The 19,658-nt window shown below is 44.1% G+C and overlaps 1 protein-coding gene across 4 annotated transcripts in view; it reads left to right on the top strand.

The window, feature by feature from the left end:
- The window catches only part of LOC145411463 (uncharacterized), a 126,504-nt gene that overhangs the window by 56,779 nt on the left and 50,067 nt on the right, over nucleotides 1-19,658 (top strand). For all 4 annotated transcript variants that reach the window (XM_080281512.1, XM_080281511.1, XM_080281510.1 and 1 more), the window contains exon 4: nucleotides 18,451-18,491. In XM_080281512.1, coding sequence (XP_080137638.1) covers nucleotides 18,451-18,491 — 41 coding nt within the window. The remainder of the gene's footprint in view (nucleotides 1-18,450; nucleotides 18,492-19,658) is intronic.

Genomic DNA, 19,658 nt, shown 5'->3' with positions numbered 1-19,658 from the left:
AAGGCCATAGAGCAGAAAAAATGTAATATAGATGAATATATAGACAAATAATGCATGTATTAGAGAGAGAGAGAGAGAGATTTGGAGGTGATGTAGGCAAGAAGGTCTGTCCTCCCCCAAAATAGAGCAGTGACACCATCTCAGAGTTATGTGTCGTCGCGTTTTCTTTCCTCCCCTCCCGCACGCCGTTTTCGTTAAGCCCTATCTCATAGCGTATTAATCAGTCTGTCTTTCTGCTGGATTGTTTCGATCTGATGGTGATGATGATGATGATGATGGTGGTGGTGGTGGTGGTTTAGGATGATGATGATGATACTAGTAGATGGTGGTTTAGGATGATGATGATGGTGATGATGATGATACTAGTAGATGGTGGTTTAGGATGATGATGATGATTACAATGATGATGATGATGGCGGTGGTAGTGGTGGTGGTTTAGGATGATGATGGTGATGATACTGGTGGATGGTGGTTTAGGATGATGATGATGATGACAATGCTGATGATTATGGTGGTGGTGGTGGTGGTGGTGATCGTTTAGGATGATAATGATGATGATGATGATGATACTGGTGGTTGGTGGTTTAGGATGATGATGATGATGATTACGATGATGATGATATTGGCAGCAGCAGGGGCTTTCTTGATGATTATGGCAATGATGATGATGATTATGATGAGTTAAGTTTAATGTTCCTGTAATTTATCCCTCACACAAAATGTAATCATATAACCTTCACACATTGTGTGTATTCGAAGTGGCTGTGAAGATTTCTTAACACTCTTAGCGACTTTTTCTGCATGTTATCTCTAAGTATCTTCTTGTTCGAGTATGAATTGACGCACACTGTGTATATATTAAAGTGAAATTAACACATAACAGAGAATATTAGGGCGTATTATGCAAAGTATATCGCTAAAGAACAATACTGCGAGGTCTCATATGGTGTTTACAATACGGCGCAAAGTCAGGAATAAGTACGCCACGTAACTTTTAAAAATTGGCGTGTCCGTACTTGGCAGGGCGGTTTGACATGCAGAGAGAGAGAGAGAGAGAGAGAGAGAGAGAGAGAGAGGGGGGGGTCAACAAAAGGTAGAGAGAGGAGGAGTTGAGAGGAGAGGTGGAAGAGTACAGGAACACATATACCTCGTTACAGGTAGGACAAAAAAATCATCATATGTGAAAAATACGATGAAGGATTGTGCGACAGAGGCAATGAATATAAGAGACACTAGTTCATGTCATATTTAGGATAAAATAAAAGTGAATGACCTCAGTTCCTTCACCTTAACTTGGCCCAGATTTGGTCTTTTTGTAGCTTTTATCACGTAGTTCAGTTATATGTCGACTTTGTATTTACGTAGTTTCCGTTGCACTGCTTCGTGACTATTAACATAGCTAGGGTTAATCTCATTACAGCTCACCATTCATTGAGAGCAGCGAAATGACAGGAGACAGGGTGACATGCAGGCGATTTGTTTGTGGCCACCCCTTGCGGGATTAAGGCGTCTGGCTGTAAAATAGCTTCATAGTAGAGAGGCATTTTTGGACAAAGCAGACAGATCACAGGTGTAAAAAAAAGAAGAATGACTGGTTAAATTTAGATCCCAGCTTCACCAGTATCTATACAGGAGATCTTGGTCTGTAGTTTTATTTTGATCACTGCCAGTTGATTCCATTCAGCTTGGTGGAATACCCTCACCTGCATGAGGTAACCCCATTATTCTGCAACTTCTCCTCTAAAATATATTCGGAATGGACCTTGAATATTAGCGACGAAGTGACATGTGAAGGTTATGACACGTAGTAGGATTACGTCTTTTCGTCAGAGTCGGACATATACATTTTTTAAAAATTAATAAATAAAAATCGTCATACCGAAGAAGATTAAGACGGAAATAATAACAAAATATGAAATAATCCTACAGTAGACTTGTAATGGAGTGAAGATGCAAAGATATTTGAAAAGATTTGATGTTTATGAGTACGAAAAGATGGAGTGAAATTGCGTTGGGAATGAATAACTATAAAAAAGTGACTGATATGGAGCCAGTATAATAGTGATAAAGAGCTTTTGCATGTGAGAAAGTTTAGCAAGGAAGAAAATGAGAATGTTAGAAGAATGGTATGAGAAATATGAATTATTATTGAAGAAAAGCATTCATTAAAAAATCGGTAATTTCGAATAGATTTACTGTATTGAAAGGAACTTTGGGATATGAGAAAGTTAAGCAAGACAAAAATAAAGATGTTAGAGGAAGGGTAAGGCGCCAGAGGTCTTGGCTAAGAGTGGAGGTGTGTAGGAGGAGGTGTTGGCAGAGGAGAGAGAGAAAGAGACAGACAGACAGACTGACAGACAGACAGAGGGAGAGATAAAGGGGAAGGAATAAGGAATGAATAGAGGATCGAAAGGAAAGGGGAAAAGAGAAGAGTAGAAAAGATAGGATGGAAGGTATAGGCTAAATAATAATTAGAGAGAGAGAGAGAGAGAGAGAGAGAGAGAGAGAGAGAGAGAGAGAGAAGGAGGAGGGCAGACAGCCAAAGAAGAGGAAGAGGGTGTGAGAATAGTTATAGGTGCATGACTTTGGCTGTGACTACATAGGCTTCAGTTTGGCTCGGTTGGTGTGCATAGAAGGGAGCCGGAGGGTGCTGGTGAGAGAAAGAGAGAGAGAGAGAGAGAGAGAGAGAGAAAGAGCAAAATGGATAAACTGAAACGAAGAAACAAAGGAAGAGTTATGGAGAGTGTGTGTGCGTTTGAAGTGGCTAGTTCCTTGATGAGAGTTAGTGCAAATGAAAGCAAGTATAGGAGAGTTAGGAGGGATAGAACGAAAGAAAGCGAGAAAGAGAAAGAGAGGAAGTTGGAGAATGAGAAGGAGAGTGATGAGAGTGAGGAAACAGATAGTGAATGAGAGAGAGAGAGAGAGAGAGAGAGAGAGAGAGAGAGAGAGAGAGAATGTCTTATATGTGTATGTAAACTACTACTGTTCTTAGATATTTATCAGGGATTTTTTTTAGGCCTGTTCTGAGAATTTGTCTTGTAATCCATAGTATAAGTATTAGGTCTGTTTGCCTTATAGTGAAGTGAAGAATGTATGTTTAGGGAAGGGTCCCAGCTGGAAGTGGGTGGCGAGGGTGAGAGGAACGAAAGGGGGGGAGGTCGCCCCTGCCTTTTGTGCCTAGAGTGCCTAGGGGGGTTAGTGCAAGTGCCAGGGGAGGAAGAAGCTGATGTGTGTGTGTGTGTGTGTGTGTGTGTGTGTGTGTGTGTGAGAGAGAGAGAGAGAGAGAGAGAGAGAATAAAAATGAGGTAAGCCCAAAGGTAAAAAAAAAAAATAACTCGTGAAAAAATAAAAGAATGGTGCATAAGTGAGACAGGTGGAGCCAGAGGGAGTTGTGGTGGCGGTGGTGGTTGATTGGGGGGGAGGGGTACCAAAAGGTAGTCGTGGTAATGGGGGGTGGTAGTGTAAGGTAATGGGGGGTGGTAGTGTAAAGAGATGTGTGGTAACAGGGGATGGTAGTGCCAGAGGTAGTGTTTGGTAGTTTCTTTGGGTGGTTTGGGAGGAAGTGGTAGTACCAGAGGGAGTTGTGGTGGTGAGAGGGTAGCACCACAGAGAGAGATGTTGTTGTAGTGGTGGTAGTGTCAAGGGGAATGTTTGTAGGTCTTGGAATGGGTTGGGAGAGGGTGGTATTGCTAAATGGAAGGGAATGTGGTAGTAGTGGAGTGGGTGGGTGGGGGGGTAGGTTGAGGGTAACACCAAGGGTAGATGCGGTTGTGAGAAAGGTAGCATCATCGAGGAGGTGTGGTAGTAGTGGGGTGGGTGGAATGGGGGAGTTATTGCCACAGGAGGAAGTAATAGGAGGGGCAGTGCCTTAGGGGGTGGTAATGGTAGTAAGGAGACAGTGCCGGAGGGAGTGGTAGTGGTAGAAGTAGTACTAGGGGGGCAGTGCCAAAGGGGGTGGTAGTCGTAGGAGGGGGGAGGCAGTGCCGAAGGGGACGGTAGAGTAGGGGGAACAGTGCCAGGGGGGTTAGTGCCAGAGGGGGTATGATCGTGGTCGGGGTGCCAGTATGTCAGGGTAGTGAGTGGCACAAACACACCCTCTCTCTCGCCCTTCACCTCACTCCCTCTTTCCACACACAACACATAACACAAATACACACACACACAAGCCCTTTGGGATACCACCTTCAGCGTCCCTCACAGCGCCTTCAGGGGGTGAAATAATCCCTCCTTCACGTAATTATCCAGGTGAGTTGCAGAAGGTTAGGTGGTGCAAGGGAGGGGGGCCGAGTTTCTCCTTCCCCTAAAAATAGTCTCCCTCCTAAACTCTCTGCCGGTGTGCCTCTTACTCAGCTGTTTGCCTCAAGAATGTGTGTTGGTGGAAGGAGATTGTGTGTGATAGAGTGCTGATAGCGGTTTGTGGATGTTTGTATGTGTGCATGCTTATGTTTGGCTGGTGAGTTGTGTGTGATTGTTTGTGGTGGAAGAAATAATATTTGCGCCTCCTACTCAGCTGTTGGTGAAAGCAGAGCGTTTGATAGTCTGCTGATAGTGATGTGAGGTTGTGGTATGTGTACGTATGTAGGTAAATGTTTGTGTGGATGTGGAGGATGCATGTGGTGGAAGGAATTATATGTGCATCTTTTTCTCAGCTGTTTCCCCCAGGAATATTTGTTGGGGGAAGGAGAATATGTGTTAAGAGTACTGATAGTGGTGTGTGAGTGTGGCCGTGGTATGTTTATGTGGGTGTGGGTGTGGTATGTGTATGTGTATGTTTGGTGGTGTGTGGTGGATGTATGTGGTGGACGAAACCATATGTTGGAAAGAGAGCGTGTGCTAGAATGCCAATAGAGGTGTGTGTATGTTTAGCTGTTTGTGTATGTGTGGATGTGGTTGGTTTATGTGGTGGGAGAAATCATATGTGCGTCTCGTGCTTGCTGTTTCCTTTAAGAATATGTAGTAATGGTGGTGGTGGGTGTTGTTCCAAGCACTGTGTATGTAATGGAGTGCTGATATTGGTGTGTGGGTGTGGTATGCTTTTATATATGTGTGTGGGTATAGTTGGTGTATGTAGTGGAAGAATTCATATTTGCGTCTCTTGGTTTTGTTACCCCCAGGAATGTGTGGTGATGTGATGGAGTGCTGTTAGTGTGTTTAGATGAAGTATTGATTGGTGTTTTGATTGGTGTGGTAGTAGTTGATGGGTGGTTGTGGCAGACGAAGTCACGACAGGTGTTGTGGTGTATTGTGTTAGCAGGTGTTGTGGTGTATTGTGTTAGCAGGTGTTGTGATATGTGGTATCTGTTTATGTGTGATAGGTGTAGTAAGTGGTATCAGTAAGCGGTAAATGTGGTGGTTGTGTTGGTGTGTGGTGTATGGGTATATGTTGGTGATAGATTTTTGTGGTATGAGATGGTAGACAGGGTTTGCCGGGTTGTGATTGGTTTGTGTGTGTGTGTGTGTGTGTGTGTGTGTGTGTGTGTGTGTGTGTGTGTGTGTGTGTGTGTGTGTGTGTGTGTGTGTGTGTGTGTGTGTGCTGTTGGTAGTGCACAATGTTTCAATGAATGTGTGAAGTTGTGCTGGTATATAACAGATGTAGGGTCCGTGGTGGAAGCGTGAGTGTGTGTGTTTGTTTTCGTTTGTTAGTCTGTGTGTGTGTGTTTGTGCGTCCTTTGTTCTGCTGTCCCCCAAGAATTCTACATGGGAAACAAACGTTAAATTTGAAATTGATGAATATCTTCTTCTCTCAGGGTGTGTGATGGTGGTGAGGGTGTATTTTATCTGGCGAGAGTGGTGGTCGTGCTTGGGTTGGTAGATCTGGTTTGGTACATCATAGTTGTGGTAGGTGTGGGGGTGTGATGTGGTGGTAGGTGGTAGTTGTGGTATGTTTCGATTGTGGTGGGTGTGGTACGTGATATATCTAAGTTGTGGTAGGTGTGGTATGTGGTATGTCTCGTCTGATGTGACTTGTGATGATAGGTTTTGTTTTGTTGTGTGCGTGGTGGATGCTGTGATATGTGATGATAGGTGCGATACGTCATGGCTGTGTCAGGTTTAGTTAATTGTATGTGTGGTAGACATTACAGTGTGGTGTGTTAGGTGGTGTATGTGGTATTTGTGGTAGATGAAACTTTGACTGGTGAGGTAGTAGGTGATGGGTGGTAGATGAAATATTGATTGGTGGTATGTGGTATACTCGTATGTGGTGGTTTTGTTGGTGTGTGGTTTATGGGTATATGTTGGTGGTACATTTTGTGGTATGAGATGTGGTGACATGTAGAGGTGTATGGTATGTAGGAGGCCATGGGAGCAGGCTGTGAAACCAATGCCCGGAGTCGGACACATAAAAAAAGAAAAAAAATAGAATTTGCCGGGTTATGATTGGTTTGTGTGTGTGTGTGTGTGTGTGTGTGTGTGTGTGTGTGTGTGTGTGTGTGTGTGTGTGTGTGTACTGATAGATGTGGTGATAAATGTGGTGATATGTACTAAGATATGTTCTAGGATCAGGTGGTTTATGTTGGGTGTTGTATGTGGTGATAGATGTGATATATATGGTATAGTCCGTTTGTTTTCACATGACTGAACTGGTCCTTTCCCACAGCTTGAGTACTAAGTCATGGTTGCATGAAATACGGTGAGCCATAGTTATAAGGTACGAATTAGTTTCCATGGTTACAAGTCAAATCAGCACTCCAGTCTAACTACACTTGGCCATCGAGTGAACTGAAACGGGTTAGGGATCTATGATAACTTGGTGCAAACGCGCTGTAGTAGGTATACAGGTTGAAATGGTTGTTCTTGGAAGGACTGGCCAGATGATTGCTGTATTTGTATACTTTGTTCACTTTCACTAGGCGTAAAATTGTCGTCTCATTATCTTGAATATTGAGTTATAACAAAAGAATCACACCAGATACGGCGTTAGTCACGAATCAATGCTGTGGAAAGGATGCAGGACTAGTATTGTCTTATTCTGGCACTGAGGTGCAGGAAATACGCAGCAGAAAGACGAAAATCTCCGTCAAACTAAAGCGAATTAATTGTAGCTCCGTATTGGTATAGGTAGTATGTTGCATGTTGTAATATGTGGCATAGATTACAGGACCTTGACACACACACACACACACACACACACACACACACACACACACACACACACACACACACACACACACACACACACACACACACACACACACACACACACACACACACACACACACACACACACACACACACACACACACACACACACACACACACACACACACACACACACACACACAAGTAAATGTTACGTTGTCTCATTTCCTTGCTGAACATTTCCTCTCTCTCTCTCTCTCTCTCTCTCTCTCTCTCTCTCTTTTCCTTGTATTTTATTGTTGAGGAGTGAGATTAGTGTGTGTGTGTGTGTGTGTGTGTGTGTGTGTGTGTGTGTGTTTCAGATGTCTACTATCTTTTTAGATTAGTGCTTCAGATTGCTTTTTTTTTGGGTGCTACCTATATTTAATGAGGCCGATGGTCTATATATCTAGCTGTCTATTGCCAGACGCCTTAATCCCGTCAGGAGTGGCCACAAACAAATCGCCTCCATGTCGCTCTGTTCCCCGCCATTTCACTGCCCTGCTCCCGGCTCACACCCTCCTCTTTCATATACCTCTCCACTCCGTCCCTCCGTCTCATCCTTGGCCTCTCTCTTTTAATCCTATTTTCCCCCCCTCTCTTTCACCCCACCCCTCTACATTCTATTCCTGTCTTTTCTCTCCAACATTCTTTCTCTCCATCATCATCCCCTCCTCCCCCCCACTTCTCACAGCCGTGGTGGTCAGGTGTTAGCACTGTCATCTGTACGATGCTGTCTTCCTAATAGCGCCAGTTTCAAATCCTGGTGTGGGCAACTGCCGCCACTCGAGTCAAGTTTCCAGCCACCCTTTGTGAGTTGGTAGGTAAAATTAGTACCTATATAGGGGAGGTAACTGCGGCAGCCTGGATGATGCAGGGGCCTTATACCCAGAATATCTCTGTAACTTAGGCCCTTGAGCCACTTGTCAGTGGCTCAAGGGCCTAAGTTACTGAGATAAACACGTAGGGAAAGCGCCAGATTGCTTCTGCCCATCTTTTATATCTTCCCTTTCATATCCTTCATGCTGTCTCCCCTCCACACCATCAGTTCCTTATCTTCTCTCTTCATCCCTTCTCCCTTCCCCTCCCCTCCACTCCTTATAGTATCATCCCCCCCCCATGGTGAGGTGAGAGTGAAAGTGGTGTTGTGGGGATGGGGGAGGGAGAGGAGGGGGCAAGTGGACTCCCCCCAATAGAGGTTCCCGCACACACACACACAGAGTCAGACAGTACCCAGCCGGGGCCCGACCTGTTCAGTGACTTCCTCTCATTCCCTTTAGCCCAGTCCTATACACAGTCGCACGGAGTTTTATTTTCTTACCCCCTACTCCCAGTTATTTGCGTTCAGCCTCTCCCTGTCTTTCCCTCTAACCAACTCTACTTACTTCCACCCACACGCGTTTTTATTATTTTACTCCTTCTTTTTGTATTCACGTTCAGTTTTTCGTTGTCATTCCCTCTCGCTCTTCTCATTCGCACTCCTGTAGCCGTTCGAGCATCCTTGTTGTACTAGTCTCCCTCTCACCTACCCCAGTCACACTTCTATAAATCATTTTAACGCCCCTGCATCCGCTCTTTGATCAGTTTGATTCCCCCTCCAGCACTTTTACTCTCACCAACTTTCCCTTTAGCCTACATACTCTCATTTCACACTTCTCTCCACTTAGCTCTCCTGTTTTTCCATTCTCATCCTCAGTTTTCTCTCGCACTTCCGTATCCCTGTTTTCACTCCTGCTTTCTCATACACCCTCTCGATCTTTCACTCTCTCGTTCTTTCGCACACCCACGCACCCCTTCAGCGTGTGTATTTGTGTGCGTGTTCTCCGGTGTTTTTCCTTGTGTTTGACACGCGAGCAAGGAATTTGTTTGCAAGACGAAGAAGAGAAATAACGTGTATTTCTTGGTAGTTATTGTTGAATATCCTGTTTTCCACTCTCCTTTCTCCCTCCTCCTCCTCCTCCTCGTCCGTCGTCGCCTCCGTCTGCGTTTCATCATGGCGTCAGGTAAGACTAAGTTAATAATTTCATACTATTTTGTATTAAAGGAATGAAGGTGATGTGAGTTGGAGGAACGGCAGCCTGACAGCCGAAGACAGGTTGACCTGGAGGCTATTCGTTTGTAGGCACCATTTTAGGGATAAAGGCGCCTAAAAAAAGATAAAGAAGGATTTTTCATCATCATCATCATCTGACGCCAGACGATATTATTCGACTGAGGGTGTGTCTTTCTAGCCTGAGGGAGTTAGTACCACAACAACAGTTCACAGTGAGGCAACCCCAATATGTAATCGGTAGGGACGTGGTACTATTGCCCAAATGATGGTATGTGTGATGCCGTCTGTAGCGCTTTGGGAGACTGCTGAGCCCCGAAATGAACTGTCACTGTCTCATTTGCATGCTCATTCTCTTGCACACTTACTTGAACTCTCTTGCACACTTACCCTCTTGCATATATCCAGTCAGTCACTAATCCCGTTATGTATTCACTCAGTCAGTATTCAAGTCACTTTCTCACTCGTTTTTACGCTGGCTCACTTGCACATTCACTCACTTTCATACTCACTCACTTTGCATACTCACCCACTTGAATATACCCAGTCAGTCACTCATTCCTACTTTTATTTACTCACTCGCTCAATCAGTATTCCAGTCACTGTCTCACTCATTTGCAATCCCACTCACTCACTCACTCTCACCTCCACCCATCTTTTACTCAGTCACTCACCCACTTTCTCTTTTGCTTACAGAAACACTCACGCAGCAAGAAAAATATTACATACTCAGCCTCTTCCTTATTAGAGGTCTCTCCCGTAAGACGAATTACATTCTCTGGCCGTTAAAAAATAATCGTCGTACTGAACGGGTTAATAGAAGAGGAATATCATCATCATTATTATCAGCAGGAAAAAAATACTGGTAGGAGAACTATCAGGGAAATGACTAAGTATTTACAAGTTGTAAAAATGTGTGGCAATAGCTGTAAAAGATAAAACCGGTGGTGACCAGTGGAAGAATCTAGAAGGGAAGAATGTCGATCACGCAATAAAGAAGGAAGGGAGGGTGGTGAACTTGTAAAGAAATGGAAGGAAATGAAGAGGCGATGATAAAGGAGAAGAGAGAATGTGGAACTGGCGAGGGTGAAGAAATTGCGAAAGGAAGATGGAAAAAATAGAATAAAAAAAAGAAGGATAGATGATGAAGATGAGAAAGAAATGGAAAGAGAAGGAGAAGCATTGATAAATGAGAACAGAGAAAAAGAATAAGGAAGTGGCAAGAGTGAAGAGGAATTACGAAAGGCAGATGAAAAATTAGACCATGAGAAGTGTGGATGCTTGAATGAAGGAAAATAAAGAAAACATTTCATTCAGCTTAGGAAATCCTCTTGGTGTAAAGGGAGTGAATAAATATAACAGCAAGGAGAGAAAAAGGAACATGGAAACTGCAGAAGTGAAGCCTTTAGTGCGTATGGCCAAATTATAAAGAACGTCTGCATATAGAGTTGGTAGTGTTATTGAGTTAAACCACAGTTCTTGTAATTATAATGATGCAGATGTGTTTTGAGCTCTATTGCATTCCTTTTTAAAGAACTGGCGCTTTTGAGAGAAAAAAATGATGAGTGGTGTTGTTAATGTTAGTGCTCTTAAAGTCAAATAATTTTTTCACAGCTGAGGGAAGCCATATGCTAAAAAAAAAAAAAAAAAAAAGAGGAAGCAGGAAAGAATGGGTCAGAAAATCAAAAAAGCAGGAAAAGTTAAAGGAAACAGGAAAGAAGGAGCGAGAGAGGAAATGAGAGGGAGCGGGGTAGGAAAGATACACCAGTGAGGAAGAAGGGAGGCGAGGGAGAATGGTAAGACAGCCAGTGAGAGGGGAAGGGAAATAAAATACAGGGGCCGGGTGTTTGAGAGAGAGAGAGAGAGAGAGAGAGATGGGGAAGGGGGGGGGGTACGGGTGAGTGCAAGGGATCAAGGTGGGTCACGACGAGGAAGTGTGAGAGAGGCGAGGACACCGTCTCTCTCTCTAATCTCTATCTCTATCTCTAACCTTCCTCGCACCTGCTCTGCCATACGTGCTTTTTACACCTGTTGAGTCAGGTCCACCTCTGTGTAGGTGAGAGAGAGAGAGTGTGTGTGTGTGTGTGTGTGTGTGTGTGTGTGTGTGTGTGTGTGTGTGTGTGTGTGTGTGTATTTCGTTCCTTCCTCACCCATGCCCTCCCCACCTCTTTTTCTTTTTTTTTTTTTGGTTATCTTTCTCAGGAAACATGAAGGAGAGAATTTTACAAAGCCTTTGCCAAAATCGGAACACGAGTGACCGTGTGAAGGATTAAGAGGTCCCCTCGGGATTCTGGACCTTCCTCCTTCCCTCTTCCGTTTTCTTTTCTCTACACACACACACACACACACACACACACACACACACACACACACACTGGATCGTGCCCTTGTGGTCGGGGGAGGGGAAGGGGGAGAAGGGATGTGGGAAAGGGGAAAAAAGGGGGGGGGGGAAGGGAGAGAGATGGGTGGGGTGAGAGAGAAATAAGGGACTGAAGGGGGGAGTAAGTGTGGGCGGGGAGGCGGAAATGGAGGGAGGGGAGGATTTACAGGGTAGAAGGGATGAGGAAAGACATGGAACATAAGAGGAATGAAGAGAGAAGCGGAGGGGAAACAGATGTGATAAAAGGAGGGGGGAGAGGAAGGGGAATGGTGGAGATAGATCTAAGAAGAGGGTGGAAGCAGAAACAAAAGGGGAGAGAAGAGAATAGGATGAATGAGGAGGGAAAAGAGAGAAAAAGAATGAAGAAAGGAGAAAAAATGTGACGGAGTAAGGAATAAGTGGAGGAGGGACATTGGTAAAGGGTGAATGAGAAGGGAAGTAAGTATAACGACAGGGGAGGGGAGGAGGGGCGATGGGGAGGTGAGAACAGAGGAAAGAAAGGAAAGGAGAGGTATAGGGAAAGGGAGAGTCATAGGAACTTGAAAGTGTTAATTAATAACCGAATGAGCGTTATCGCAATGAATAACTTGAATACGGTTGAATAAATCAGAATAAGTGATGACTTCTGAATCCCAGGCTGACTACTTCGGTACGATGACATTTTATATTTTATTCTTGCTGTCTGTACTTAATTTTCATTAGCTTCATCTAATTCCTTTTCTTCTCCTCCTCTTTCTCCTCCCCTCTCTTAATTCTCTTCCCTTTTCCTCTTCTTCCTCTTCACCCTCTTCCCTTCCGTCTGCCCCTCCCCCCACTAGTCAGAGAGAGTTTCAGTGAGTCATGACCTATTAAAACCCGTACCGTGTAAGGTCATATTCTTGTGCTCATGACCTTGTCTATCTCACTACTTGCTTGCCTACTTCCCCCCTTGCTACTCTGCTTTTCTCCCTGCTTGATTACCTTTGTACCTCCCTGCCTGCTTCCTCCCTTTTTTGCCTGCATGATTGTCTTCTTGTTTCCTACTCCTCTTGCCTGCTTGCCTGCTACTCTTCTTCCCTGCTTACTTACTTCCCTGCCAGTCTGCCAACCGACTTGTTTTCTTGCATACTTCCCTCGCTGTCTCCCTCCTTGCCCGCTACTCTATTTGCCTGCCTCATTGCCTTCCACTCTCCTTGTATATTAATTTTCTTCCTTCCCTCCTACTCTCACTCCCATTCTTCCTGCTTGATTCCCTTCTTCTATCCTTTCATGCCTGTTTCCTTCTTGTTCTGCCTTCTTTCCCTCCCTCCCTCCCTCCCTGATTCCCTCCTTTCCTCCACCCCCTCCCTACCAACCCACTCACCCGCTGTGTTTTTGCGCTCATCTGCTAGACCACTATTTCTCCCTGGAAATGTACTTGCTGTGCTTCTGTTGTTGTTGTTGTTGTTATTGTTATTATTATTCTCTCTCTCTCTCTCTCTCTCTCTCTCTCTCTCTCTCTCTCTCTCTCTCTCTCTCTCTCTCCCAGATTATCAGTATGTAGGGCAACCTTCAACATATACCATCTGTAAATATAACTATATTTGTTCAAAACGTGGGTACGTTTGTACACACACACACACACACACACACACACACACACACACACACACACACACACACACACACACACACACACACACACACACACACACACACACACACACACACACACACACACACACACACACACACACATAAATAGACAGACACGCTTGCAAAATACACCCACACGCTCACAAACATAAGCATGTTTACACACACACACACACACACACACACACACACACACACACACACACACACACACACACACACACACACACACACACACACACACACACACACACACACACACACACACACACACACACACACACACACACACACACACACACACACACACACACACACACACACACACACACACACACCTGAGACAACACAAGACACAGGAGTCTCGTCTAGCAAACAACTGGGGCAAACACACACAAACACACACGCCGGCAAGCAGGCAAACAGAAGGATGCTTTAGAAGGGTGGCACCTTATCTAGATGTTTATAATTATGTCTCTCTGTGTATCCAGCTGCCTGTCTGTCTGTCTTTGTATTCAGCTGTCTGCCTATCTGTGTCATCAGCTGCCTGTCCGTCTGTAATCAGCTGCCAGTCCGTCTGCAATCAGCTGTCTGTCTGTCTGTCTGTATCCAGCAGTCTGTGTGTGTATGGTTGCCTTTGCGCCTGGCTATATCATTCTATCTGTATCTATCTATATACTGTATGTGTGTGCTCGTCTGTTTACATGTAATGCTTTGATCATCCCCCAAGTATCAGCTTTTTAATTAGAATAGAAACAAGTGCATGCTCAGATGACTAAGAAGCATACAGGACTTTTTTTTTTTCAAAAGATAAAAAGTGGTCAGTATGTGAACGCAGGAAGCAAGTGCTCCATTAGTTTTGCAGATGGAACAACGCGCACCCTGATGCACATTCAAAAGCTCGTGACATAGTAGGTTGTGTTCGCCTGTAGATTATATTCGATATTTTATCTCATTTAGTTCATTGCTTTAGGAGATAGAGCTGCTGATGCGCTGACGAGCTTTGAGAAACACATTTTAGGAACAGGATGCACAACCTTGGAACCCATGTAATGTGTGTGTCAAGCTTCAAGCCTCCGTCTCGTTTCCCATTGGATATTTGGGTGTACACACACACACACACACACACACACACACACACACACACACACACACACACACACACACACACACACACACACACACACACACACACACACACACACACACACACACACACACACACACACACACACACACACACACACACACACACACACACACACACACACACCTTATGAGTCGGCGATCTTCACTGAGTAATAATAATTCGCTCATCTAATATTGAGCGATATGTTATCACACAGTAAATTCATCTACCTCAGAAGTTTTTTTTTTTTAACTATTTTTGCTCTAACTTGGCCTAAAACTATCATCCCACAGTCTTGAATGTTAAGCTGTTGGAAAAGGTTACCACTAGAATATGATGCTAATCAGAAAGAAGTGCCAGGGCAAGGGCGTAGAGCCGTAGCATTGCCTTTCTCTGGCACTGAGCTACTTGAAATATGCTGCAAGGGGATCAAAATCTGGGCCAAGTTAAGGTGAAAGGGGTATACCAGATCTATCGACATTACCTACCACAAAATATTCACATAAAAGCCATCGCCGGATTGAAGCATTTAACGCTAGGAAGTAGAGTAAGCGCTGAAGTGCTGTGACGTCAAGGAGTTGAGAGTTTAGAGGAGGGGGTGGAGTGGTGGATGTGGGGGTGGGGATGGGAGTGGAGATGTGGAGGTAGATAGCTGGGGGATATGAGAGGTGGAAGGGTAGGGGTACGGGTGAAGATGTGGGGGTGGATGTGGGGGATGGAAATAGAGACAGGGAACTGGGGTATGGGCGGGAATTGAGGTGGAGGGATGGGGAGGTGGAGGTAGGATGAGAGAGGATGGAAATGGAGGATGGGAAAGGGAGGTCGAAATGAGAGCTGGAAGAGGTGAGATGAGAGATGGAGGTGTGGGGGTGGATGGTGGTGACGTGAGGTGGACAGGCATGAGAGGATGGGTCAGGTGGAGTCAAGACTCTCATGGCAGTGTGTTTATTGTCCAGGGATAGTTAAAGTTTATCACTCTCCTGTTTTCTTTTCTCTTCTCTTTCGTTTTCCCTTCCCTTTCTCTTTCCTTTCAGTTTCTCGTTTCTTTTCTGTTCTCTTTTATTTTTTGTTGCCTTCCTTTTCTTTTCTTTTTTGTCTCTCTCCCTTCTCTTTTCCTCCCTTAACAGCTTTTTTGTATTTCTTATCCTCCCCCTCTTCCTTCTTGCCCTCCTCAACAGTTTACGTTCAGATCCCTCGACTTTTACTTCCTTGCATCTTCACTCAAACAGTCTCCTCTCATAATCACAGACTGAAGTAATTGATTGTCCGTGGATGGGATATTATGAGAAATAGAGAGGGGGATGGGGAGCATCAGTCTATCTATCCATCTTCTGAAAATATGCTTCCTCGCTCTTGATTGTTTGGTTTAAGTCTTGACATACCTGCAAGACCCTGCCAACTTGGAACTGTTTATTATGCACATGTCCTGACGACTCGTTGTTTCTTCATCTGTTGTCTTCCTTCTTTAGTTGTCTTGACTGTCTTTATTGGGAGGAGGAATCTGAAGTGGGAAGTTGGGTTTGAATGATGGTGGTAGTGATGGTATTAGCGGCGATAGTGATGCTTATTATGATGATGACTTTGGTGATGGTGATGGTTGCTTCTATAATGATTTTGATCTAGCCCATCTAGTTTGCAATCCTAAGATTATCGAAATCGTCTGGAGATAGCAAGAATAACATAAAAAAATATTCCAAGATATAAATGGTTTAATGATGATGATGAAGATGATAATGGTGATATTTATATGCAGCAGTTACTCCACAATGATATGGTGTCAGGCATTTGATCCGTCGGTGTCATGGAAGTGCCAAGGAAAGTACAGACGGGACCTGCGTACATAAAGTGGCACTGTGCACCCCAGGTACCTCGAGCTATGAGTCAGAGTGTGAAAGTGCCACTGCTGTATGATTAATGTCCATATTCTGCTGCTCTGACCTCACGCTTCTGCTGGCGTTATCTGTGTGTGTGTGTGTGTGTGTGTGTGTGTGTGTGTGTGTGTGTGTGTGTGTGTGTGTGTGTGTGTGTGTGTGTGTGTGCGCGCGCTCATTCATTCATTTAATTATTTTTGTTTATATGTCACCAAATGGACCTGGGTTAAAATCCTGGCAGGTGTACAGTGCTGCATATCTTAAATTGTTCACACACGATGAAATGTGTTTCGTAAATTACTGCCATTCTCTTTCCCTCCAGAGGACAAATCCTTCCTAATAAGTGCCATTTTCTTCCTTCCAAAAATCACCTCCTGTCTTAATGCCACGTCCTTCCCTTCTAGTACCATAGCCTTCTTTACTAACACCGGTTTTCCCTCCAAATGCTACAGCTGTTTCCTTCTGTGACCTTAGTTTTCCCCTCCACATTCCTTAATCTTTCCATTCTTTTTCCCTCCAAGTGCCACATTTCCCTGCTGGTGCCCCAGCCTTCACATTCTCCTTCCTTCAAGTGCCATCACCTTTCCATACCCTTTCCCTCAAGTGCCTCCACCTTCCCATTCTCTTTCCCTCAAGTGTCCCCACCTTTCCATTCTATTTCCCTCAAGGTCCTCCACCTTCCCTAACTCTTTTTCTTAAATGCCTAAGCCTTTCCATTCTCTTTCCCTTAAGTGCCACACGTGCCATGGCACCACGCTAACTTTCCCTTGGTTCTGAGAGTGCCACTTTGACAAACAATTCCGCCTTTGTTGTCTGACCCTCTTTGGCTATTTATATTCCTCTCACCAACTTATTTTTAGCCCGGCAAGCGAGGTGATAGCGTAATTCAAGGCGGTGTGTTGTTGTGGAAGGCTCTTGTGATATGCGCGGGGACGGCCCTTACCTGCGCGATTTATGGATGGTTTTGTTTACCTTTGCTGACGTCACTGGGGGCGTTGTTTGTCTTAGCAGGGACACTTGGGTGATGGATGATGATGATGATGATGATGATGGTGAAGGACGCTTGGATTGATGATCATAATGGCGTGATGATGATGATGATGATGATGATGATGATGATGATGATGGACACGTGAATATTTGTGGCTGATGATGGTGGTGTTGTTGTTGTTGATGATGATGATGGTAGACAGTTACCATTGTTAGTTAATGATGATGATGAAGATGATGATGTAGTCAGATCGAAAGCTGAATTTTAAGTGAAAGGGCGTATACTACAGAGAACGTGTATTGTCAAGGAGGAGGATGAAAAGGAGAATGGAGAAGGGGAAGGGAAGGAGCAGAAGGAAGAAGGGGAAGGAGAGAGAAGAGAAAAGAAGAGGGTAGGAAGAGGAAGAGACGGTAAGAGATGATGGTTGAATAAGAAAGTGAGGGGATAATAATAGTGATTCACGGTTAATCCTCCTTCTCCTCCTCCTCCTCCTCATCATCATCATCATCATCATCATCAGTAGTAGTAGTAGTAGTAGTATTTTCCATTGAGCATTAAGGGACCAAGTGATTTGAATCTCTCTCTCTCTCTCTCTCTCTCTCTCTCTCTCTCTCTCTCTCTCTCTCACACACACACACACACACACACACACACACACACACACACACACACACACACACACACACACACACACACTTGAGCGCGCGCATAAAATCAAATAATCAAATGACAAAGATCTAAGCACTCTGCCACCCACATTTCACCAATGAAACCGTCGCAGGAGCATGATCCTGTCACCCCGTCAGATGACTTTTGTTTTAAAAGGATCCGATTTCTGTATGTTTGTTGGTTTGTTTGTTATCGTAACACAGCAAAAACGGTGCAACCTAGCTCAGTTTTTTTTAGAGCAAGATACAGTTAAAATGCTCAAACTTGAGGAACAGAATAATTTCCAATCCAGTTGGGCCGCCGGTTCCCGAATTATGACTCATTTCTGGCCTTTCGATATCGAGCGGAGGCCGCCAAAGGCGGCGTTTAAGCGAGTCAATCTAAACTGAACTCTGCGTGTCAGCTGTTGGTTGTGTGTGCGAAGTTTCTTGGAAGACGTTTATGAAGGTTTGAAATTTTGTTACATACATACATACTGTACGTACATGCAGCTTAATTGTTCGTAATATAGCTGATGAGTAATATTTTCTCTTTCTGCATACATACATACATAGGCTACATACAGACTCACTGTCAGTAGTATAGCTGATGTGTATTATTTTCTCACGTTCTCGTTCTCCTTCACAGGCGGCAGCAGAACGAGTTGAAGGGCGGGAATATGAATGCAGGTGAGCCTAAAATAGCCTTTATAGTAGTAGTAGTAGTAGTAGTAGTGTTATTATTATTATTATTATTATTATTATTATTATTAATGGTGTACCAAGAACAGTATAAGGAATTTTTAATGCAGTGAATTAGCGAGGGGACAGTACATCTTACACGGCCATTACGAAAGGTCATCCCAGGGCAAAATAAAATGGTTTTCAGGTAGCAAGAATACAAAGGCGTCATCATACTGAAGAGATAGCTGAAATTTCGGCTGACACCATTTAAGTTCACGAGCCCAGTGTTAACCTGCTTCACTATTGGGTCATCCTGTTTCATTCTCCTTAACACCAGATGATTTTATACATCTGAGGAAGAGTCTCTGGCAATGAAGAATTATGAAGTTAATCAAGATACTCTTTAACCAGTGCAGGTTATTGGTTTGTTTCATTCAAAGTTCTTTGTAAGGTACACTAGTTATTTCAGCCGTTGAATCTCCTTTCTTTTCTTTTCTTTTCTTTTTTTCAGTAAACTGTGGAAGGTCACCGCTGTGCCGAATAAAAGCTTCTTGCGGTTTCAGGGATATAAAATTAGATAAGACATCGTAATGAAAGGGTTTATTAAAGTATTTCTCCAGCATAACTTTTCTCTGGGAGAAATCTGATATTCCCAGCTCATCGGACATGAGAACTGAGTGGGAGAAACTTTGCAGATGGCTGTGGTTGTCACATGACCAATGATATCGGAGTCACATCTGTATACCTATGCTGTTTTTCACTGTAACTTAACCTAAAACTGCCATCCCTCCATCATGAATACTCGACTGTAACAGCCATATACTAGAATAAGGTGCTAGACACGTAGTGCTGTGCAGAGGCTATGCAGCCATAGTATTGTCTTATTCTGAGACTGGGCTACGTGAAATAAGCAGTAAAAGGAAAATCTGGACCAATTTAAGGGGAAAATAGTATAGATTACGTAGCAGACCATGTGACGAGACATTCATGATCTAGTCAGCGTCGCCTTGAGTACCAGTTAGACTGTTGGTGTGTTGGTAAGTACGGGAAGCCGGGAAGACAAAACAAATCCTTATTCACTAGTCGTACATTGAGAACTCTGAAATCGGGCCACTTCCGTGCCATTAATGTGAAGACATTGAGCAATAACTTTTGAAACCCAGTATTACGATT

The sequence above is a fragment of the Coenobita brevimanus genome, chromosome 89 (assembly GCF_032717465.1).
Source record: "Coenobita brevimanus isolate Jiangsu-jjx chromosome 89, ASM3271746v2, whole genome shotgun sequence".
Classification (NCBI taxonomy): Eukaryota; Metazoa; Arthropoda; class Malacostraca; order Decapoda; family Coenobitidae; genus Coenobita; species Coenobita brevimanus.
Note: the sequence above shows the minus strand (reverse complement) of the source record. Positions and strands in the feature narration are given on the sequence as shown.